Genomic DNA, 25,046 nt, shown 5'->3' with positions numbered 1-25,046 from the left:
GTACCTCCTCCAGGAAGCCCTCCTGGCACCCCAGGCTAGATAAGATCCCCCGTTATGGCAGCTCTCCTCATTTGGTCACAGTTGTAATTGTATTTTTTATCATGCATGATTATTGGATTAACACCCATCTCCCACATTGGACTGGGAGCACCCAGAGGGCAGCGAGTGTGTATGTGTGAGACCGTGGTCTTTCCAGAGTCATCTTGGTTTAACTCAGCTTCCAACCACGAGCCATTTACAGTGATGAAGTCCCACAGGAAGGACGGTATGTGTGGAGAATTTCACCTCGTCTAAAATTAGGAAGTTGTGGACTATCTCTGTTTGCAAAACTGGTTAAGGGGAAAATTAACCTCAATTCTAGCACAAAGGACTTTAGTGAGATCGAAAGAAAAACTTCCAGAACTTGAAAATGGCCAATAAGCAGAAATGTTTGCCTGAGCCATGGAAATGATTCCACTTAATGGTGGAATCCTTAGCAGATGCAAGCTACCAAGGGAGATATTTTTAGGCCAGGGTCCTTCCCTGGGCCCAAGTTAAATGAGATAATTCATATAAAGTGCTCGTCATGGCTCCTAACATATGGTAAGCACTCAATAAATGTTAGCTGCTATATTATTATTATCATTATTATTTTATTACAGATGCCTGTCCTCCCACATAAATGATCTCCTTATGAGAGCAGTGGTGCGATCTCGGCTCACTGCAGCCTCCGCCTCGTGGGTTCAAGCAATTTTCCTATCTCAGCCTCCCAAGTATCTGGGGCTGCAGGGGTGCACCACCACACCTGGCTAATTTTTGTATTTTTAGTACAGACGGGATTTCACTGTGTTGGCCAGGCAGGTCACGAACTCCTGACCTCAGATGATCCGCCCACCTTGGCTTCCCAAAGTGCTGGGATTACAGGTGTGCACTGTGCCCAGCATTTGAATTTTTTTTTTTTTATTCCCTTGCCCACGTGCTGCTTCTTGCTAGGAATAGGAGTTTTATGAGTCACAAATTCATGTTAACAAGTTTCCACCCCAGGAACTGCTGTCATTCACATAGCCTAATCCATGGCACTTTACAGTTTCCAAAGCGTTTTCATATATGCCTTCAACAACAGCTAACTGAGGAAAAGGGAGAATTGAGGAGGTGGCAGAGCTGGAACCAGGACTCAGCTCCTGGGACGCTAAGTGCTGGCCCCACTGTGTCCTCACAGTCCCCACCCGGCAGTCAGCACAGCTCACTCTCAGAGTCTGAATCTTTACAAGGCCAACAGGCCACCCTGGCAGGTTCACAAAGCCCTCCCCACACCAAGGCCCTCGAAGCTGACAGCACTTTCTTACCCTCAACCTTGGACCATTATTATTTGATCACAGATGCCTGTCCTCCCATGTAAATGATCTCCCTATGAGATTCTGGGATTCCACCAGCCTGTAGACTGCACTATTTGGCTTAGACAGTGTTTTTCAAAAGATGTAATTAGGTCCCAATAGTTGAAACTCAGGAGATATTCCACTAAAATCGGGATTTTTAGAAGTCACAGGAATATAGGGCCTAGGTCCCTGCCTGGCTCAGCTGTTCCCTGTAGACAGCGGGCCTGGCTCAGCTGTTCCCCGGGCCCCCACAGGAGCTCTTTCACTCATTCATATCATGTCACCGGTATGCATACGTGAACAGACATGGGATCCACCCTGTGGTGGCATGTCTACATACAAACATCTGGCCGGGCACGGTGCCTCATGCCTGTAATCCCAACAGCTTGGGATGCTGAGGCAGGAGGATCACCTGAGGTCAGTTCGAGACCAGTCAACATGGTGAAACCCTGTCTCTACTAAAAATACAAAAAAAAAAATTAGCCAGGCATGGTGGCATGCTCCTGTGGTCCCAGCTACTGGGGAAGCTGAAGCAGGAGAATTTCTCGAACTCAGGAGGCGGAGGTTGCAGTGAGCCGAGATCGCGCCACTGTACTCCAGCCTGGGTGACAACAGTGAAACTCCATCTCAAAAAAAAAAAAAAAAATCTGTGTATGGGTTCACACACACATTGGCCTGGGCGTATGTCTGTGTGTGTGATAGTTATTCAACAAGTATTTATTGGGTACCTACTACACCATGCCAGGCTCTGTGCTAGACTCTGGAAATGCAACAGTGAGTCAGGCAGGCTCAGTCCCAGCGCCCCTCATCTCTGGAGGAGACAGTCATGAAACAAAAACTCACACAAGTGGATAATGACAACCAGAAATACAGCCAGTAGGGAAATGGGAGGGGTGCCAGCTGGGTCACAAGTTCAAGGCACGCTTCCCCGAGCTGAGCTCTGTGGGAAGAGAGAGAGGAACAGCTTTGCAGGCAGGCGGACCAGCCTGTGCAAAGGCTTGGAGGTGGGAAGGAATGGGAAGGTGGAAAGGCTGCCAGGGTTGGGAGGGGAAGGGGAGTGAGGTCAGGCAAGAGGAGGTGAGGCTGGAGGGTGCGCAGAGCAATCGTGCAGAGTTCTGAAGGCCACAGAGAAAAGTCTGGGCCACCTCCTCAGACTGCAGGAATCCAGGGAGTACCTGTGTATTAGGAATGGTTTTTCTTGTGGCGCTGTCTGCATGAGGAGCTTGGCCCATGCCTGTTTGTGCATTTCCTAACCAGACCCTCGGAGGCCCAGCTGGTGCAGGAATTGCAGGGGCTGGGGGTGGGGGGCTGGGGGTAATTGCACATTCATGCTGAGCACATTTATTTTATTTAACTAATTAGCATCGTCGCATTTCCCTCATGTGGGACCCAGCAGCCTGGAATTCTAATCCTCTAAATCAATTAGATTACTCTCTCCTTTGCCAGAGCCGCTCCTTAAACCCCAGGCAAAATTATAGGAGAAAGGGTTGTGATGAACGGGGTATTAATATGCACACAGATCTACCTGCCTGGGCTTCACGGATGGGTGTTCGGGCCAGAAACGGGGCGTTGGATATGGATGCGCCCTTGGCAGAGGGTTGGGGGTGGACCCACAGCCACCCTGAGCTGGATGAAAATGGCTTGAATTTTCAGACCCCAACTGTGCCCTGGGCCAGACAGCACAAATGATGCTTTGAAGGTCCTTGCTCTCTTGCCCACCCCCTCCCGCCTGAAGGGGCTGCAGAAGCCTCCTCCCTGGCCTCTCTGCCTCCACGATGCCACCTCTGATGCCCAATATGGCACCCCAATGACTCCCTGTGCCCACTCTCCACATGGTGACCTCGGTTTGGGGATGCGGCTCCTCTGTTCATCCCTGTCAAATTGGCCTTGGGGTCCTGAGCTCCCCTACAAGTCCTTGAAAAGTTGTGGAAGAATCAAGCAAAAAAGGCTGAATTTAGAAAGGTTTCCCCGCCATGCGCATGCGAGCACACACAAACACACACGAGCATGCACGCACACACGCACATTCATGCCCCCACAGGCACCTGCCTTTTCTGAGTGTGTTGCTGGTAGATGTGTAGCCTCCTGCCAGGCTGGCCTCACGCCCCATGCACAAACCTTGCCTCATTGCATGGCCACATGTGTCCCCGGGCAGGTCCCCTCCACTCCGTGTTCTCTCCCTGGTTCACCTCCTTTTTCCTGCCTCTCCCAGGACTGGCTTTGGGTGCCCTCTCCTTCACAAAAGCCATCACTCCCTGAACTCCCCTGGGCCCCAGCTGCACTGGCCTGCAGCACAGCCCGGTGACAAAGAGCTTGAGCCCTGAAGCCAGGTAGCTCAGCAACACCAGTCACCCTTGGCGTGACCTCTGGCAATTCCTTGACCTCCTGAGCCTCAGCTGCCCCACCTGCAAAATGGGTGAATGCTTGGCCCTTCTTATAGAGCACGGCTATTAACAAATGAGTCAACAAATAAGAAGGCCTGGCCAGTCCTGAAATCCTTTGGCTAGAGTGCCCCCACCCCGTCCCCAGGGCCAGATCACCGAGTGACCCTGAGATGGTGTAACACTCAGTCATGATAGGGCAAAAAAAGCTGGCTCAGGCTCATTAGACCTCGTTGGTTCCCCAAATAAAGAATGCTGCTGAGACAAGCATGAAGGCACTAGGACGCACACAGCCTTGGCCCCAACAGGAGAAAATGCATCTTCTCTCCCCTGTCATTTTTTGTGCCCATCACTGAATGAACTTGAAAAATCTCTGGCTTTTAAAAAACAGAGCAGGGCCATTTTTTTCCCTTCTCTTTTTCTTCTCTTCCATCTTCTTGCCCAAGCTCCCTGCTGAACTGGACCCCAATTTTTTTTTAAGTCACAGCTGTGCCCTCCATTAGAGCCCTTTCGAGAAGTCATTATCAAAACTCACACTTATTTTGGTTGCCTCCTTCCCTGCGTCTTCCTGCTGAGATGCTTTTAGCTGTTGGGAGCGGGGAGGGGCAGAGAGAGCAGAGACAAGGTGTTAGCACAGGGTGGGGGTGGGGTGGCAGTGTGGGGAGACACATTATAGGGATACGGACAACTGCTAAGATTCTCATGACAGCAGATGAGGCTTGGGGGCCATGGAGTCTGGAGTTGGGGTCCCTTTCTGTATCCACTCAGGGGATGGAGGGAAGGTCAGAGCAAAAGAAGATAATGGAAGTACGCAGAAAACTGACAACATTTGTGCATTTAGATACACAAGGGTACTTTGGTATATATTGGAGGGAGTGTGAACAGGCAGAAATCTAAGCATCGGCTTGGTACGTTGCTAGGAGCGTGTTTGTACCCTTGAGTCACTCTGAGAGTGTGTTTGTACCTTCAGGTGTGTCACCCATGTGAACGTGTGTGCAGATGCTGTGGGAACCCTGCCCACATTCCCCACCTTTGCAAACTGACCCTGGAGGCTTCCAACCGCAGATACCTGCAATGATTTGCCTAAGGGCTTTCTCTGGCCACTGGAGTCCTCTAAGCCTGCATGTGGCAGGGCTGGAAGTGTTGGGGAGCTGACACCCCCAGGAGCAAGACAGAGTTTGATATGCCCTTGGGCACATGTAAGACACTCTTTCATGAACATGGGGAGTGTATGAGCGTGCCAATGCGTGTTTGTGAATGTGTGCAGATACATGTGTTCATATATGAATGGGTGGGCAGATCTCTATGTGTTTGCGTGTTCATTAGTGTATACATATGTGTAAGGATGCAAATGATTCAGATGGAGTTCCTCCAAGAGCTGACCTTGAGACAAAGGTCAAGTAGTTTATTTGGGAGGTGATCCCGGGAAATACAAGTCGGGGAGAAGGTGAGTGAAACCAAAAAGGGAAGAAAGTTAATAACGGGGGGTATGTTGTTGGTTAGTTACCACTGTAGGCAATTGGAGCTTCATCCCACCGGCAACTCGGGGAAACAGTGAAGAACATGCTTCGGTCATCCCAGCTAAGGGTGAGGGAGCTGGGGCATTCATCCTCCAACTTTGCGGGTCATTGGTGGGGGATGCTCCTGCTTATTGAGTCCCCTGCTCCTCCTGCTTGCCTTGCTGGCCGGCAGGCGCTTGTGTCCAGAGAAAACCCTCAAGCAGAGCCAGAGAGGCTGGCAGTCGGCTGGTCCCAGGGCATGCTGCACAGCGGGCATGGGGCAGAGCCCCCACAGCATCTGCTCTACAGGTGTGTACATACGAGCATGCACGTGTAGAGGGGTGAGCACATGTGCAGCCAAGGGTGTGCTGGGAGCCTGGTGCATGCATGCGTGTGTGCCTGTGAATGAACTCAGCATTTGCAGAGCTCTTTATAAAAAGGCTGCCCACGTGGCCTGGAGAAGTGGTGGGAAGTGAGTCACAAGACCCACCTTGCTCTGTAACCTGAAGCCGGCTTGTCCCTCTGGCCTCAGTTTCCTCACCTGTACCCCAAAGGGAGGCCCTCTGTGCTCTGGAAGACCCTTCTTGCTGTGGCCATTTTAAGTGCTCAGCCTAGCTCTGCCTCCTGCCCGTTCCCCCAAATAAGCCTCCATGATCACCTAAAACCCCCACCCCAGGAGGAAGAAGGGAGGGAGACAGCTGTGTGGTGTGGAGAACAGTGCTGGAGCCCATATCCCTCAGGGGAGAAGAGGGGCAGAGAAATACCCCTATCCCAGGGACCAGGACTTCCCCAGCCCAGCTTGGGCATCTCCCCAAGGGCATTACCTGGTTTGAGGCCCACGCCTGCTTGTCGGTCCAGTCCCGGTGGCTCCGTACATACCACCACTGGATCTCCAGCGAGTAGGAGGGGGAGCCGCTGCCGCGGAAGGAGCAGGCCATCTCCACGTCCTCGCCCGTCCGTGCTGTCATGTCATGGGGTGTCTCTGTGAACAGGGCTGTGCAAGAAACAGGGGGAAGAGTGGCGGGGCTCAGGAAACCACAGGGCTAGTGAGTGAGGGAGATGGAGAACGTAGGAGCAGCTGGCCCTGCACGGTGGGGGATGGGTGGAGGGGGTGGGGTGACCTGCAAGCCTGTTGGTGGGAGTGGTCTGGCTTCAGGTGGGCACCCGGGAAGCTCAGCAAGGCAGGCCAAGTGTGTGTGTAGCAGCCAACATGAGATGGGGATGAGGGAGTAGGTGTCGGCTGCCACACCAGCAGCCGGGCGCTGTGGGAGAGCACGCCAGGGATCAGAGAAGGCCTGGGCTGGATGTGGACAGCAAGAAGGCCAGGGAGGAGCTGCCGCTTCCATCAGCTCTTCCAGGTTCTTCCAGTAACCCAGCTTGGTTCCCCTCCTGAGTTACTCCAGTGTCCATGTACAGCAGCCAGCGCCATCTTTGCAAAACCAAATCAGATGTGGCCTCTCTCCTGCTTAGAACCCTCCCCTGTGACCCCAGGTATGGGGATCGGCACCCATTCCCCTGGCTTCCTCCGTGTCCTGTGGACACGCCTCCCTTTCTGGCCTCACTCTTGCTCCGGCTGTTCTCCTTCTGGAATGCCCTTCCCTCCACCCCTATTTGCCCGGCTGGCTCCTTCAGATCTGGCAAAGCTCAGCTCAAATGTCACTCCCCGAAAGGTCCTCCTTAAGGATCCTGAGAAGGTCCCCCACCTCCTGCCCTGCCCTGTTGCCTGTGGCAGCTCCGGGAGGACAGGGACACAGAGCTCCCGCAGCTGACAGTTGCTGGTGCAGAGTAGCTGCTCAGTGGATGGAATGGGTACAGAATTCTCCACCCTCTCAGGGCACCCAGGGTGAGGTGGAAGCCACTCCTGCCTCCTGCCCCATGCAGAGCCCAGCTCTCCACCACAGCCCAGGGCAGACTGTTCCCCTGGCCCAGCAGGAGCCCTGCCCCATCCGTCATCCTCCATCCCACCAGGTAAATGAGAAAACATCCCCACTTCATGTGGCCCAGCGCCCCTCCCCACCATATGTTCTGTCTCCTGTCTCCCCAAACAAATATTGTCCTGAGATGTAACTAGAATTCTTTCCTCTTCTCAGGAGAGATTATCGCCCTGGAAAGACGCCTGGCAACGTGCAGGTCACCCAGGAACATTGTGGCTGTCAATCCCCCGGCCCCCACCCTGTCCCTCCTGGCTGCTGCAACCTAACAGGGTCCCCTGGCCCAGAGAGGCAGATTCCCAGCCCCAGGAGTCCTCACCACCCCAGCTCAGCTTAGGGAAGGAGGAAGAGGGAGTCCTGGGCTAGGAGGTGAAATCCTAGATTCAGGCCCCTGCTCTGGGGCCACCTCTCTCATGCCCCTGTCCCCAGGATACTGAAGGTGATGCGAATTGACAAACGACTCCATCTGGAAACTTCTGCTGTTTCTCTTCTGCTCATGGGGTTTCCATGTGCAGCCCTACTTGAACAGTGGGTTTCTGGGCTGAGAGCAAGTGTGAGATGTCCCTAATCCTCAAGGTCAAGGGTTTAGAAAGCAGCTCATGGAGGCTCCCCGCTTGCTGAGGCTTGGAGGTCCCAGCCGCTGTTCTGTAAACAAGGCCTGGTTGCTTAATAGGAATAAATGTCTGAGTTCCTGAACATTTGTGAGGGATGGTGTGGGGTGCCATCACATGTAGCCCACCTCAAAGCTGTGACCCTTCTTATCCCCACTAAGTAAGAGGCAATGCAGGCGCCTGGAAGGAAGGTCCCTCCCCCACATCACCGTGAGGGCCACCCCTCCTTCCAGGGGATCAACCCAGAAACTAGTCACCCTGGGCTGCCTCCCTCCTCTCTCCCCTCCCACATTCAGTCTTCAAGGAACCCTGTGGGTCCTGCCTCCCGACACCTCCAGAATCTGGCCCCTTCTCCCCACCTCTGCTGCCTTCCCAGGGCCAAGCTGCCATCCTCTCTCACCTGCAACAGTGGGGAACCCTCACTGGCCTCCCGCTTCCACTCTTCCTCCCCAACAAGCTATTTTCACACAGCAGCCAGACGTACCTTGGCAAAACATAAATCAGTCCCTGTCCCTGCTCTACTCACCACTCTCCCAGGGCATCCTCCTACCCACAGTAACAGCCACAGTCCTCACTGCCTCTGCCTCCCAAAGTGCTGGGATTATAGGTATGAGCCACCATGCCTAGCTAAGAGGTTTGCTCGTGCCCAGGAGGTCAAGGCTGCAGCAAGCCTTGAACGCACCACTGCACTCCAGATGGCTGACAGGACCTTCCATGGGAGGCCATTCCCCTCCAGTGTTGGCCTCTGCCTGACTCCCTGCTCCTACTCCTGCCACAGCGGCCTGCTTTCAGCTCCTTCCCCGAGCATCCCCGTTGAGATTCCACCTCAAGACCTTTGCACCTGCCGATTCCTCTGCCTGGAGCACCCTTTCCTCAGACTCCCCTGGAACAGCCATCCCTCACATGGTTCCCTCCCTCCCCTGCCACAGGACCCTGCTCAAAGTCTGCTTCCTTAGGGAGGCCTGCCCTGACCACCTCATTTAAACCCAGCACTTGAAACCACCCTTCTCTCCAATGCCATCAGCACTGGCCAACAGGACTTTCTGCCATGAGGAGGGTGTTCTGTACCTGAGCTAGTACAGTAGCTAGCAGTCACCCGTGTCTGCTGAGCACTTGAAATGTGACTGAGGACCTGAATTTTAAATTTTATTTAATTTTAATTCATGTAAACATAAATGTTAATAGCCACTTGCAGGTAATGGCTACTGTATTGGACAGCACAGTTAATATACCTATTTTATGTATGTTTATTGTTAGCCTTCCCTCCCAGCTCCTACAGCAGTGCCTGGCACATAGCAGGTGCTCAAAAAATACATTTTATTTTTGAGACAGGGTCTCGCTCTGTTGTCTAGGCTGGAGTGCAGTGGTGCATTCAAGGCTTGCAGCAGCCTTGACCTCCGGGGCACAAGCAATCCTCTCCCCTCAGCCCCCTGAGTAGCTGGAACTACAGGCACGAGCCACCATGCCCAACTAGTTTTTAAAATTTTTTGTAGAGACACGGTCTTGCTTTTTGCCCAGGCTGGACTTGAACTCCTGGGCTCAAGCAATCTCCCCGCCTTGGCCTCCCAAAGTGCTGAGATTACAGGTAAGGTATAAACCACCACGCCCAGCCAATAAGTGCTTTTTGAATGAATGAATAAACAGCCTTGGCTGGGCAGCGGTGGAGCAGGGTCCAGAGCTAGGGGGACCCTGCCCTGAAAGTCCTGCGCCAGGTCTCGCCCTTGGAGTCTTCCCTGACACCCACTTGCCACCTCGAGCGGAACACAAGGAGATAGTGAGGAGCCTGCACGGGAAGAGCCCAAGAGGTGATTCTAGTGGGTTGCTGGTCCCTCGCCCAGGATGGCGGATTCTGCCTTGATTCACATCCCTCCTGCCCAGCACCAGGGCACTAGGGGCCTTTGCAAACAGGAGGAGACGGGTGAGGACCCTGGTTGGATCTGGTATGACCACCAGTGTGACCCTGGCCGGTCAAAAAACAGTGGAGGGACACGGCTGTGGCCTCTCCAGGTGCCACTGCGTGAGCCACGGAAATCAGAGAGTGCCTCCACTTCCCCTCTTCCAGTGGGGAAATGGCTCCAGAGCTATCAGGGAACTTGCTCAATGCAGAACACAGAACAAGAAAGGCTGAAGCCAGCCCTCGGACCCAGCCAGTGTGACTCAGCCACTGCATGCCTCCTTCTCCCAGACACAGGTGAGGTGGGAACCACGTGTGGTAGGCAGGGGCACGGGAGACCATGTGCGTGGGTCTCATGAGTGGGAGGAGAACAGAGAGGGCCGCCCTTGGGTGGAGGCTCCACCGGGGTCTCCTCGGAAAGGGCCAGATCTCCAGTTCATCCCCACTCAGGCACGGCCCCCCCGCCCCTGCCAACTGACAGAAAACCCTGACTCTGGTCCACCAGCTCTTCCTACTCATGCAGAAGGCAAGGCTCAGAGAGGGCAGGGGCTAGTATAGGGTAACTCAGCAGCCCGGGTTCAGCCAGGAGAGACCCTCTTAACCCCAAATAGACACCTCCTGGGCCCTGGCATGGCGTGGCAGCCTGGGGTGGGTAGGAGCACAGGGGAGGATCCCACCACATGGCCACCTCTCCACCGGGACCCCAGTAGTGGCCATCTAGGGCCTCACTGTCCAACAGAAACAGAATGCAAGCCACACTGCAAGGCGCACATGGAATATTCCATCTCCTGGGATTCACATGAAAGAAAAGTAAAAAAAAAAACAACGTGAAATTAATTAATTTTAATAATGTATTTTATTTAAGCCAAGATATCAAAAAATTATTTGAACATGTAATGAAAATTATTAATGAGGCTGGGCACGGTGGCTCATGCCTGTAATCCTAGCACTTTGGAGGGCCGAGGGGGGCAGATCACCTAAGGTCAGGAGTTCGAGACCAGCCTGGCCAATATGGCAAAACCCCGTCTCTACTAAAAATACAAAAATTAGCTGGGTGTGATGGCACGTGCCTGTAGTCCCAGCTACTTGGGAGGCTAAGGCAGGAGAGCCACTTGAACCCCGGAGGAGGAGGCTGCAGTGTGCCAAGATGGTATCACTGCACTCCAGCCTGGGCAACAGCAAGACTCCGTCTTGGAAAAAAAAAAAAAAAGAAAAGAAAAATTACTAATGAGACATGTTCCACTCTTTTTTGTGTTAAGTCATGGAAAACTGGAGTGCATTTTACATGTTCATGGCACCTTTCAGTCCTGACATTCCCAGGGCTCAGTGGCCACATGTGTTTGACAACTTAGCAGGTGGTGAGCTCTGCCAGCTTCAGGTCCCCCCATCACATGTCCGCATGGCTCAGACCAGGCAGCCAAGCCCAGTGCCAGGGAGTAACCCTTCCATGGCCACATAGTAGAGTCTGGATTTGAAACCAGCCCTCTGTGACGCCCAAGTCCATGCTCTTCCCAGAGCAACCAAATGCCTTGTGCTGGTAGAGCTATAGGTTAGTGCAAAAGTAATTGCAGTTTTGCCATGAAAAGTAATGGCCAAAACCGCAATTACTTTTGCACCAACCTAAATATTTCTCTTATTTCTTTCGTTTTTTAGATGGAGTCTCTCTCTTTCGCCAGGCTAGAGTGCTGGCACAATCTTGGCTCACTGCAACCTCTGCCTCCCGGGTTCAAGTGATTCTCCTGCCTCAGCCTCCCAAGTAGCTGGGATTATAGTGCTGGGATTACAGGCGTAAACCACCGTGCCCGGCCCTAAATATTTCTTTAAAAGGCTCAGTCCCGCGGCAGGCACAGTGACAGATGCCTGCAATCCCAGCACTTTGGGAGGCAGAGGCAGGAGGATCACTTGAGGTCAGGAGTTCAAGACCAGCCTGACCAACATGGTGAAACCTCGTCTCTACTAAAAATACAAAAATTAGCCAGGTGTGGTGGCAGGCGCCTGTAATCTCAGCTACTTGTTAGGCTGAGGCAGGAGAATTGCTTGAATCTGGGAGGCGGAGATTGCAGTGAGCTGAGATTGCGCCATTGCACTCTAGCCTGGGCAACAAGAGCGAAACTCCATCTCAAAAAAAAAAAAAAAAAAGGCTCAGTCTCAAATGGCCAACCTTGCAGAGTCCTGTGGGGCAGGGTGGGGAGTCTGTTTCATTCTGAGTGCAAAGGCCTGGGCAGGCACAGCAGAGGCATTTCACCCAGCTGGAGGCAATCGGGGAAGGCTTCCCGGAGGAGGTGTTGCCCTCGCCTTAGCCCCAGTGGGCTAGGTAGTAGAGCCAGGAGCAGGGAGGGGCTTCAGGTGGGAGGACAGGGAGAGAAGCAGGTTCAAGGCCTCATGGGAGCCAAGCGAGTTAGCTGTGGGTACGGCCACCAGCTCTCCCACTGCATAGTGGGGCTGTGGTCCCAGGGCTTCTCTGATCCCCAGAGCTGGCCAGGAGCTGCCTACGGGGCGTGGGTTAGGGGAGGCAACCTCGGGGACCTTTTGACTCTGACCTCAGTAGTGAAGGAGGCAGTGTGTCCACAGGACAAGTGGGAAACTCAAGGCTCTGGGCATCTGACGACAAATCTGGGCCTCCCTGTTCACAGTCAGCAGCACCAAGGCCTGTCCCAACCTCCACCCCAAGCTGCCCCAGAGGGAGAAGCACGCTGTGGACGTAGGTAAGTGCCAGGAGCATTGGACTGGGAGCCAAGGATGGAGGACGGAGCCTGTTTGTGCCAACAGACTTGCTGTGTGACCTCCAGAGACTCTCTCCCCTCTCTGAGCCTCTGTTTGCTCCTCTGTACAATTCGGGTTAGTCCTGATGGTCCTGAGAGCCCCACCAGCTCAGGTCATCAGAAGGGGAAAGTGATAGATGTCCTAAGGGCAGAGCCTTGGGCACTGGGAAGGGGAAGGGTCACTTCCACATGGGGGAGGAGGGGCCTTGAAGGATGGATGGATATTGACAAGCAGAGGCAGGCCTGAAAGTGTCAGGAAGTGGGAACCCTGTGAGCAAAGGTAGGGAGGCAGGAAAGAAAGCTTTGTTTAAAAAAAAAATCCATTTCCTTTCTTGAGCCTCTATTGTGTGCCCAACACCATGCAGACATTGTCTCTAACACTCTCGCCCACTCCCACTTGACAGATGAGGAAATTGAGGCTCAGAAAAGTAAAATGACTTGCCCAAGATTCACACAGAGATGGATTTTAAACATTGGTCTGACTGGCAGTTGTGACCAAGATCCATGGGTCTGCCAGCCCCTACCAGGATTTGGTCTGAGTTATCAGGTAAAATTCAGCCACTAGGCTCCACACTTCCGCATCCCACTTGCACACCTCCAGAGATGGGGAGCTCAGTTCCTCTCACTCCCACTGAAAGCAGGCAGCTCAATCAGCAACAGGGTCTTCTTCCCTCTCCTAACTCTGTGAGTGAGGATACTGCACCAGCACCAGAAACCGGAAGGTGATTGATGTGTATTTTGATGCTGCTGCTGCTGCTGCTGATTATAATGATGTAATGATAATCTCTACGAAATAAAGACTACTTGTTTTGTGCCAGGCACTGTGCCAAGTTCTTTGTTTTGTTTATTTATTTATTATTTTGTTTTGTTTTGTTTTTGAGACGGAGTCTCACTCTTGTTGCCCAGGCCAGAGTGCAGTGGTGCGATCTCGGCTCACTGCAACTTCTGCTTCCCAGGTTCAAGCGATTCTCCTGCCTCAGCCTCTTGAGTAGCTGGGATTATAGGCACACGTCACCACGCCCAGCTAATTATTGGTATTTTTAGTAGAGATAGAGTTTCACCATGTTGGCCAGGCTGGTCTCAAACTCCTGACCTCAGGTGATCCGCCCACCTCGGCCTCCCAAAGTGCTGGGATTTCAGGCATGAGCCACCGCGCCTGGCCTTGTTTATTTATTTTTTGAGACAGGGTCTCACTCTGTCACCCAGGCTGGTGTGCAGTGGCACGAACATGGCAGTGAGCCGAACACAGCTCATTGCAGCCATGGACTCCTGGGCTCAAGTGATCCTCCTGCTTCTGCCTCCCAAGTAGCTGGGACTACAGGTGCATGCCACTACAACAAGCTAATTTTTAAAATTTTTGTAGAGACAGGGTCTCGCTATGTTGCCCAGGCTTGTTTCAGACTCCTGGACTCAAGCAATCCTTCTGCCTCAGCCTCCCAAAGCACTGGAATTACAGGCGTGAGCCACCACACCCAGGTGCAAGCTCTTTACATACATTTTCTCGTGTTCCCACCATGATGCTATAGAGTGGGTGTGATCATTATTATCCCCATTTTCAGACAGGGAGGCTGAAGCTCAGAGAGGGTCAGTGACTTGCCCAAGGCCACAGACTGAGTAAATGGTGAAACTGAACCCAGTTCTAGAGGGCTCTAAGTGGAAGCCTGTAACCCAGCCCCCTACCCATACTCTTTCCCTCCAGCTACCGAGACCCTAAGCCCCATGTGAGCATCACTGCTGAGTCTGTGACATAGAATCCATCTCTCCTCTTTGACTTACCCTGCCCCTGAGCCACCCTCCCTGCTCAGGTAACTCCTCGCAGCCAGTCCCCAGGGAGGCTGGTATAGTTACAGATTTTTGAGAAAGATGCAATTGTCTTCTCCAGCCTCAGGGCCTGAGCTGGGCTGGGCTCGCTGGGAAGACAATTAAAACCGGTGTCCACAAATTAGGATTCTGCAGGAGAAGGAGAATGGGACTTGACTGAATGCAACATCCTCTTTCTTTCTGCTTTTAATTGGGGGTGCGATGTATTAATTAACCCCAGGCCTGATTATCGGTGCATCAGCTGCAGGAAATGGCTCTGTGGCTCTGGACAAGAGTCACTGGGTTTGGCTACTGGGAAAGGCAGGAGATGACCTAGAGGACCCTGGCCTGCCCTTTGAGACCAGCGCCCTGACCTCCTTAACCTCCCAGGCCCTGGTTCAGCATGAACCGCTTAGAGCTTTGCCTTCAGGCCTGGGTTCAAACTCTATTTCCCCTACTCCCTAGCTGTGTGACCTGGGCAAACCACTTTGCTTCTCAGAGCCTCAGTTCCTTTATCTGGAAAAAGGGGAGAATGAGAGGGTTGAAGAGAGGATTACACAAGACAACATGTGCCTCACGCCTGGCACATAGTAGGTGCTCAATAAACAGCACTCCTTTCTCTCACCTCCTAGCTCAAACACCCTATCATCTCCAGAAAGATGGCTAAAGATGCTTCCTTGTTGCCTCATCAGATTATGCACTGGGCGCATCTATATTTTACTCACGCGTGGGCCCTGCAGCTCCTCACCCACCGGTCCTCTAGCTCCTCTCTGTGCTCATTTCCTCGGGTGCTCCCATGGCCCCTGGGAGCCAGTGGGACTCATGCAAGCCACAGGGGCTCATCCAGCACAGGCAGCCCCCAGCTCCCTCCATCTCTGAGCCCAGATGGAGGCCTCTAACCCAGACCCTCTGGTCTAGCCCTGAATCTCCTGTCTCCCTCTGCACATCCCTCCCTGCCCTTTCAACCTTCAAATCTCTGGTGGGAGGCTGCCTCCTCCAGGATGCCTGCAGAGATTGGTCCTCAGCACACCCATCAGAGTGAAAGCAGGACTCCCCTTGGGGACTGGTGGCAGGGGCAGCTCTGTTCAGGAAAACCAAGGCAGAGCTGAGGCTAGAGGGAGGTACAGTGAGAACCAACGTGGCCCCACTGACCCCTTGGTCACCCCTCAGCCCGGCCCCACCTCTCACTAGACCACACTGCGATGCTCCCTACTCAGAAACCTCCAGTGATGAATGGAGAAACCAAATCTAGTCCATCCGTGCAATGGAGTAGTACCAGCCTTAAAAAGGAGGGAAATTCTGACACACGTGGCAAATAGATGAACCTTGAGGACATGATGCTGAGTGAAACAGGCCAGTCACAGAAAGACAAATATGGTGTGATTCAAACTCACAGAGACAGAAAGCAGAATGGGGGTTGCCAGGGGCTGGGGGCAGGGGAAGGGAGTTGCTATTGAACAGGCACAGATTTTGTTTCAGATGATGAACGGTTTCTGGACTAGATGGTGGTGATGGCCGCACAGCAGCCTGAAAGTTCTTGATGCGGCTGAACCATATACTTACAAATGGGGAAAATGGGAAACTTTATGTTATGTATATTTTACCAGAATTTTGTTAAAGCCTCTACTGGCTTCCCTGGGCTCACTGCAGCAGTGGATTTACAATAAAAATCTCCTAGAGCGGGAGGATCGCTGGGGCTCAGGAGTTCAAGGCTGCAGTGAGCTATGATCACACCACTGCACTCCAGCCTGGGCGACAGAGCGAGACTCAGTCTCAAAAAAAAGAAAGAAAGAAAGAAAGAGAGAGAGAAAGAAAACAAAAATCCCCTGGACTTGTTCCCAGAATGTCCCTCCCCGTGTCTTCAACTCCTTCAAACCTCGGCTCCAACGTCACCTCCTCAGTGAGGCCCTTCCTGCTCCCCGACCCTCTCTTGGTTCCCTTTTCTCTACCTCATATTTCTCCTTACCACTCATCACTCACCTATTATATGTTTGCTCATTTTATTTCTGTGTATCATCTGTACTCCAATTAGAATTGAAGATGGAGATTCTAGTTAAAGGTAGGAGATTCTAGTCTGTTCACTGCCATGTCCCGGCAGCTAGAGCAATGCCACGCACATAGTAGATGCTCAGGGAACACTCTGCTGTAGCAGCTCTGGTGGCAGGCCGGGGAAGGATCCCATTTTCCCTACTTCGGGCTGCCTGGGGCCTTCAGGAAGCTCCCGTACTTGGGCCTCGTTGGGAAACTACCAGCCCTCAGGGTCAAGATCAGGCTCCCAGGCTCGGCATCCAAAGTCTGCAGGCTCTGGTTCTGCCCAGACCCCAAATGCAGCCCCTCCCGGCCACTTACATGTGTTCCCCTAAGGACACAGCCTGTACACTGTCTGGGAATCCTGACTCACAGGTAATCCTCTGCCTGAAGGTGCCCTCCCTCCTCAGGCTAGGGTGGAAGCCCTACTTGGTGCCCCCAGAGATCTCTGAGGCTGCCTCTCCCTGCCCTGGAGTGTTATATGACAGATGCTGAGGTGCCTGGGTCTCCTGCAAGCTGAGAGCTCTCCCAGTCAGGGACCCTGCATTGCCCAGCCCAGATCAGGCACACAGGAGGTGGCTAGGCGTGTGCTAAACACATGAGTGAATGAATGAATGAATCAATCAATCAGTCAATCAACCAAGTGAGAAAGGAAGGTCAGACAAAAGCCCAGAGGATTGAAGTTCTAAGGAAAAAACCAAGAGGCATAGAAATCATTCATCCATTCATCCAGTTCATTCATTCACTCAACAGTTATTGGGTACCTACTATGTGCCAGATTGGAGTTTTTTGGGGGGACTGTGCCCACAGGAGCAGGGATAGGGACAGACATGTGGACACTATGGACATGCACAAGCAGGGAGGTCCTAAGTGAGGCTTGGCAGGCCGGCCCCCTCCCCACTGTCCCTCTCCTCCTGGTCCTTGTGGCCACTGGCTGCCCAAGGCCAGCCTGGCCCACCTGGCCCACCTGGCCCAGCTGAGGGGCCACCCAGCCAGACTGACCGGCAGGCTGAAGGCTCCCCTGAGATGGCCCATAAAGTCATCTTGTGAAACGCAACAAAGAATGAAACAGGGCAATAAATAAAGGCTGACAGTGCCAGGAGGGGTGGCTGCTTTGCCAGTAGCTCCCCAACCCTTGTTGGCTACGGGCCAGCCCAGCAACCCCGTGGCATCATCTTTCTGATTGGAGCCCACGATGCAACAGGAAGGTGATGTGCCTGATCCCATATGATGCTCACAGTGATCCTGCTGGGCAGGGATCATTGTCCCTTTATTACAGGCAGGGAAACTGAGGCTCAGGGACATGTGTCACAAGGTCACACTGCAAGTCAGGAGCAGGAGCTGGGATTAGAACCCAGACCTTGGGACTCTAGAATTCAAACACTTCCCTGTTTCTGCTGGCTCCATTGTTGCAGTGATGAAGACAGAGTAAGGGGCATCCACAGCCTCTGCAGCCACTGCCCACTTCCACACCTGGCCCTTTTCCAGCAGCGTGAGAAAACCAAAGCTCAGAGAACCTGAGGGCCATTGGAGCCAGTCCTCTGCCCTGGGGTTGAAGGAAGGAAGCCCCTCCTCTATGCCAGACACTGTACACAGGACCCCTTTCATCCTCTCAGACTTGATGAGATGGTACTATTATCAGCCCCATTTCACAGAGGGAGTGCCAAGGCTCAGAGAGGGAGAGTCGGTGCCTGAGATCATACAGCATCAAGGGACAAGTTAGAGTTCAGCCTGACTTCAAGCTGGCTGCAAAATTCCCCCCACTGAAGCCTAAATCTTATCTAAGCCCCATCCTTTTCAGCTAGAAAAAGTGTGATTCTCTGGGGCCATTTCCAGGAAGCCTGCTCTATGCCCAGCTCAGCTGGGTGGCAAGGCCACAAGGGTGTGTGTGCTCCAGGTTCAGGAAGGCCTGTGGCCACCTTGCCTCCCAGCTGGGAAGCAGAATAAGAGCTCTCCCGGGGAAAGGGCTGGAGAGGGAGGATTTAATGAGGTCCCAGCCCAACCACCTGTAAATCTCAGCTGGCTTCTAAAATCAGGAGACATAAAACCCTCATAAGAGGAAAACCCAGATAGATAGGATGGAAAAGCCCTCCAGAAAGAGGGAAGCCTGGCTGTGTCCAGGGCCCTCTCCTCCCCAGGGAGGAACCCGAAGGTTCTCTGTTTCCTTCTGGGCAGCCCTTGGCCCCTGACAGGTGCCTGCGGCAGGAGGAATGGAGGTGTGAGTTGATGAAGGTTGTTTCACCTTGGAACAGGCAAACAAACACAGATGGGCTTTCTTCCTAAGAAGCCAAGAAGAAGGCATTTTGTAAGAAAGCTTAGGGAACTGCAGCATGCCTTGGTGGGAGGTGTCTGCCTCGGCGTGCAGTAGGAGCTTAAGTCCTCCCTCAAAAGGAATGGAAGAGATCAGCTCTGATGGACCCCCTACCCTAAGCCAGGCCCTGTGCCAGGCTTCCCAGGATGCCACAGATCAGGCCCCTGCCCTCAGGGAGCCTGCAGTCCCCAGGAGAGACTCACATGCCAGAAACTGCTATAGGAACAATGGCTGGGATTGAACCTGGACTGCCATGTAGTTGTTCAGAATGTGCACTGTTCATATGGCCATGAATCATAGTGCCGCCCAGGGTTATGCAGGGCAAACTGTATGTTGCAGCTATGGAAGGAGGTGCAGGTTCTAGAAGATACTGGGGGAAAGATAGGCTCGTGTCTGCCTGGAGAGTCAGGGGAGGTTACCAGGAGAAGGGGACATGCTTGGACCTGAAGGCTGACTGAGGCTTGCACAGTCAGGGGGGACTCAGAACAGAAAAGGGCATACCAGAGAGGGGTCTCCCAAGCCCAGCCTTTTAGCCACCATCACCATTTCCACAGGGTCCCTGTACCACATGCACCATTATTTACTTAATATTTATTTTCAAAGCATCTTTCCCTTTTTACTTAAATAAATTCAGGTTAAAAGAAGACTTTTATTACCGCCATAAATGAAAAATCAGCATCACTTGCCATAAATAGAGGGTAACTGTAAAAATAAACGCTATGAAAACCAAACAGCATTCGTAAATTCTAGCCAAAGAAGCTTGCCTGCTGAAGGCTATGAGCCTCAATCTCCGTTTTTTTCTCATTAACAAGGGAGACTGGCGAGGGTTAGGTGTTAAAGTCGGAGAAGCACCAGCAGAGACTTTCTTCTTAATTACAAGGGGCTTGGGACGCAGGTCCTGCTCAAGTGTGGACACCGGCGGGCACCCAGCACCAGCCCTGGCTTCCGATGGCCATGGCCCAATCTCACAACCCATCACTAGTTCCCACCTCCAAGCCTTGCTCCTGCTGGGCCACATACCTGGAAAGCTTCCCTGCCACTTCCCTATCCCAATCCTGCTGATTCTTCCAGTGTGGCTCTCGGGACAGCATCCTTGCCCATAGTGAGAACTAACACCCACTTAAGGAATGAGGATACCTGAATTGCATACTTGGAGAATGAATGAACAAATAAATGAATGGATGACCCCTTTATGGTCTGTGCCGCTCAAACCAGGAAAGCAACTTCCTGAGGCATTGACTTCACTCCAGAAACATGGGACAAGAACGTTATTTTTGTATTAAAACAAACATGAATATATTATGGGATAGAATATAGAAGTTATAAATTTTGAATGAAATAGGAGACATCAAAGAAATGTTGCCCCTGGTGAGAGCTGTTTACTCTCCTGCATGGGCCGCACGCCGTCAAGGGCCTCTTGTCCCATCCAGTGCAAAGCCTCCTTTTTCTCTGCAACCCCAGGCTCCGCAGAGCTCAGACTGTGCTCTGCCCACAGGAAGTGCTGGTGTGGTGGCTAACACGGGAAGGGGCCAGGAGGACGGTTGGGCGCTAGGGCGAGGGGGAGCCCAGGATTTATGGTGAGGATGCAAGCCACAGCTCTCCCTGACATGCTGGGTGGCATTGTGCAAGCTGCTTCACTACTCTGAGCTCTGGTTTCCCACTGTGTCATTGATTACAGGCTTATTTTGAGGATTAAATGCACAAATGCAAGTGAAGAGCCTGTTTCAGTGTGTAGCACCCAGTAGGTCCACAACAACCGCTGTTCCCTGGTGGAACCCACTCCTTGCTGAGCCTTAGACACAAGCACATTCACCCAGGTGGGTCCTTGCCTGTCTCTGGCCGATGGAGGAGAGGCTGCCCTGCCTAGTAAAAATTTAAATAGCTAACTTTTTTTTTCTTTTTTTCTTTCTTTTTTGAGACAGAGTCTCACACCGTCACCCAGGTTGGAGTGCAGTGGCATGATCTTTGCTCACTGCAACCTCTGCCTCCCAGGTTCAAGCAATTCTCCTTGCCTCAGCCTCCCAAGAAGCTGGGATTACAGGCAGCCGCCACCACGCCTGACTAATTTTTTTGTATTTTTAGTAGAGACAAGGTTTCACTACGTTAGCCAGGCTGGTCTTGAATTCCTGACCTCGTGATCCGCCCATCTTGGCCTCCCGAAGTGCTGGGATTACAGGTGTGAGCCACCGCGCCTGGCCAAAATTAACCACTTTAAAGTGGACAATTGAGTAGCATTTAGTGCATTCACAATGTGATGCAACTAGTCCCAAAATGCTGTATTCCCCCCAGAAGGAAACTCCTCACTCCCCGCTCTCCCCTAACCCCTGGCAACCTCAAATCTGCATTCTCACATTTGCCTATTCTGGATATTTCATATCATCTGCATCATATAATATGTGGTCTTTTGTGACTGGCTTCCTTCATTTAGCATAGAGTTTTTGAGGTTCATCTACCATTGTTGCACATATCAGTAATTCATTACTTTTCATAGAGGTGTTTCTTTAATACAGTAAAATATCTTACCTAATCCCCAAAACAACCTGGGAAGTGGCCACTATCATTGTCCTCTTCTTACAGATGGGGAAACTGAGGCACGGACTGGGTGGGGACTTGCCCAGGTTCCCTGCCAGACACCCCGACATAGCTGGGCAGGAAGTGCTGGAGCCGGCAAGCTGGAAGCAGGGCGCCTCCCAAGGCCACCAGCGCATATTGAGGTAGACAGCAGTGGAATTACAAAGCTAGGGAGATTTAAGGAGTACTAAAGTATTCTGGCACTTGCAGGATTGTGGGAGTTGAGCAGGTTTCCCCAGTGGAATTCCCGCCTCCTCTTCCCACATGTCTGGGCCACAAGGAGTGAGAGCAGGTGGGAGGGAGAGAGGCAAGCGTGGGAGTGTTCAGGGAGCCAGAGATAGGGCAGGGGCCGGGGCAGGGAGCCAGGAGCCGGGAGCAGGCACACAGGCGTCCCAGCGTCTCTACCGATACCATTTATTTTCATCCTCCCCAGTACATCCTGCAAAGCTAGTGGGGTGAGCCCATTGCACTAATGCATAACGAGGCTCAGAGAGGCTGGAGCGGGGCAGGATTTGAGCCTCAGTGTCACACCCCAAAGCCGAGGCGCATAGCCATCCCCTGCTGCCAGGAGGGGCTGAAAGGGAAGAAGTGGGGGAAGCAAAGGCGGCTGCATCAACCACAGGGATGGAGTTGCTCCAGAACGCCAGAAAGGAGCAGCCTCAGAGCCACGGAGGAGAAACAAGAGTGAGGGCTGTAGGGGGCGCTGAGGGTGGAGGCAGGAGGGCCAGGGACATGAAGGACGGGGCAAAAGGGGAGGCAGAGACCAACGGACAGGGACAGATGGAGGCAGGCACTTGGGATGTTCCAGAACAGAGGTTCTGAGGGTGCCCAGTGGGTAGGGTGGTGGTGGCCCCACCCTGATCAGAACCTGGCCTCGGTCAAACCTGACCCCCCCCCACCCAGGACCTAGCACATGCCCCAGCCCCAGCCCCTGCCACCCCTGCCCAATCGTGTCTGCGAAATTCAAGGATGCAGCAGTAAATATGTGGGCTCTGCAGTCAGGCTGACCTGGATTTCAACCCCAACTGCACCTCCTCAAGTTAGGTGAATCTCTGAGCGTCTAGCCCGGTTTCCTCATGTGTAAAAATGGGTACTGTGGGCGATGCTGCAGTGAGATCACGCAGGCACACAGTGGGCTCCCGGACAGGATCAGGCTGCTCTCCTGTCACCTCCCCACGTAGTCTGGCTCTAGCTCCTCCTTCTTCAAGGCTCCGGGTCCGTTGGACTTATTAAACCCTAGGGCTATTCTAGAACCAGAGAATTCATGGCTGAAGGGGTTGGGCCCCACCCCAGGACCTTGGCACTTAGTGTTCCCAGAGCCTGGGAGGGAATTTCACAGGCCAAGAGCACAGAGCAAGAAGGCAGCAGCGCGGGTGGGGCCTGGGGCTTCCCGCACTAGCTGGAGGGTGTCTGAGGGCCACGAAGAGAGGAGCTGGTGGATCTGGGCCCTGTCCCAGGGGCCCTCAGCCGCTGTCCGCCCGCCCCTCCCTCTCCTCCGCTGCCTGCCGGGAAACCATTAGTGAAGCTTTGTTTTGAGCACAATTTCCACTCCCCTGCGCTCTGGCCGCCGGGCCTCCATTAGGGACCCTTTCCCGGACCGATGACAGGCGGCAAACAGCTCCCCAGCGAGCAGGCCCTAATTGCCGCCGCCTTCAACGCCGGAAATGATTTTTTTAAAACCTCACAAAGCAAAACAGACACCCCGCCGTCAGCTCTCCGCCTTCCCCACCTCGCGCCCCAGCCTGGGGGCTCTGAGGAAGGAGGGGTCAGTCAAGACCCCACCCCCATCCCAAGAGACACCCTTAAAATGCCGGGCTGGGGGAAAATAGGGTTGGGCTCTGCACCCTTGCTTTGAACTAGGTGTGGGGCCCCAGCTCACCACGCCTCTCTAAGCCTCAGTTTTCCCCTCTGCAAGGTGGGCGTGTTGAATGGGAGCCCGATGCCTGCTGCAGGCCGTGCGATGCGGCTCTGACAGGTCATGTGCTTCTGGCTTCTCTAAGGGGTCCGTGGAGCACAGGGGAGCCAGGAGCCGGGGAGACGGGAAGAGAGCACGAGGGGCAGAGGGAACAGCCAAGGAGACAAAAAGTCTGGAAGGAGCTGGGTGTGTGCAAGGACTAGAAAGGAGGCCAGTGTACACACACACAAATGCACACGCATACACACAATACACACACAAAATACACACATACACATACACACAATACACACACACATACACATACACACAATACACACATATACACATATACACACATACATATACACACATATACAGACATACACACCCACAGACATGCACACACATACATACACATACGCACACATACACACACATACACATACGCACACATACCCACTCCCCCCACATATACACACCACATACACACACATACACACCCAAATACTCCCCCCACACACGTACACACACCCACACCCCCTACACACATATACACACATACACAGATACACCCACATACACATACACACACATACACATATACATACATACACACACATACATATACACACACTCCCCCCACACATACATACCCACACCCACACATACACCCACACACATACATAAACACCCCCCACACACACACATACACACACCCACACCCCACACACACATACACACAGATGCACATACCCACACACTCACACAGACACACAGACACCACACATACACAGATATACACACACATAGACATATACATGCACACCACACAATATACACATACACATACGTGCACACACACCACACATACACATATTCACACACCACACACATACACACACGCACACACACACAATTCCCTCTTTTTCTGAGCCCACGTTCCCACCCTCCCTGGATACCGGCCAGCCCCAGCATCCCATGAACCATAAACTCAGCAAGGCTCACACCAAACTCAGCACCTTCCCGGGAGTAGCCTCTCCTGTCCGTGCACACCCCCATCCAGCCCCAAGTCCTGCTTCGGCTCCCCATCTCCACTCACCACGGCCAATCCACCCCAACGCCAACCTGGCTGTGTGCCCTCCCCACTCAGAAGGCTTCCAGGGCTGCCCCCTTCTCCAGGGGATAAGACCAAACTCCAGAGCCGATTCTTGGAGGTTCCAGCTGCAGCCTGCTTTTCTAAATACATGCACACGGTTCTCCACATGAAGCCTCTGCCAGACCCAGGCAGCCAGGTGCAGCTCCACTCTGGCCTCTGGAGTCCCCTCTCAGCCCCAGCAGTCCCTGGATACAGGCCCAGAAGGAGCCTGCCTCCCCCAGGAAGTCTCCCCTGACTGCACTAGGACACAGTGACCTCCCTCTAGAGACCTCCCTCTCTTGGCCCACCTGCCTATGCACTGTTCCCTGGGCTCCTGAAGAGTCCCCCATTATCTCTTCCTGACCCCACTCTCTGAGTATGCTTACCAAGGACTTAGGAAAAGTGAATGAAGTTTGTTCCCACCCAGCTCGCATGAGAGGGCTGCAGGGAGAGAGAAAGGACTCCAGGATCCAAGCCCGTCCCTGCCACAGACTTGTCCCATGTCCCAAGGCCAGCCCTGACCGCTCTCTGGGCCTCAGTTTCCTCACCTGTGAAACGAAGGCTGCTTCTGCCTGGGGCCAGAGACAGGCTTTGGGGGCCTCAGAAAACCCTTTGAAGCTTGTGGGCAAAACTCTGTGGCATTTTTTTGAGTAAACAATCCATAGTTTCCATAAGCTTCTCAAGAGGAGTGTGACTTCCAAAAAAATTAGGAACCACCAGTGTAGACAAGCGTCAGTGTCCCCTCCAGCTTCGCCATTTGGTCACTCATTCATTCACCTGACGTTTACTGAGTGCCTGCTCTGTTTGGGTGTCACCATGATATACGGAATATATGTATGTGTAATCCTGAGATGTCATCGAAGAGAGCTGT

At 53.1% G+C, this 25,046-nt stretch overlaps 1 protein-coding gene across 1 annotated transcript in view; it reads right to left on the bottom strand.

Annotated features, from left to right (window-relative positions):
• VSTM2L (V-set and transmembrane domain containing 2 like) overlaps nt 1–25,046 on the bottom strand; it is a 42,447-nt gene that overhangs the window by 7,450 nt on the left and 9,951 nt on the right. Inside the window, exons 2-3 of the mRNA XM_002830287.3 lie at nt 6,060–6,229; nt 4,272–4,322 (exon numbers count right to left, since the gene is read on the bottom strand). Coding sequence (XP_002830333.2) covers nt 4,272–4,322; nt 6,060–6,229 — 221 coding nt within the window. The remainder of the gene's footprint in view (nt 1–4,271; nt 4,323–6,059; nt 6,230–25,046) is intronic.

The sequence above is a fragment of the Pongo abelii genome, chromosome 21 (genome assembly GCF_028885655.2).
Source record: "Pongo abelii isolate AG06213 chromosome 21, NHGRI_mPonAbe1-v2.0_pri, whole genome shotgun sequence".
NCBI classification, from domain to species: Eukaryota; Metazoa; Chordata; class Mammalia; order Primates; family Hominidae; genus Pongo; species Pongo abelii.
This window is presented reverse-complemented; position numbering and strand designations above follow the sequence as displayed.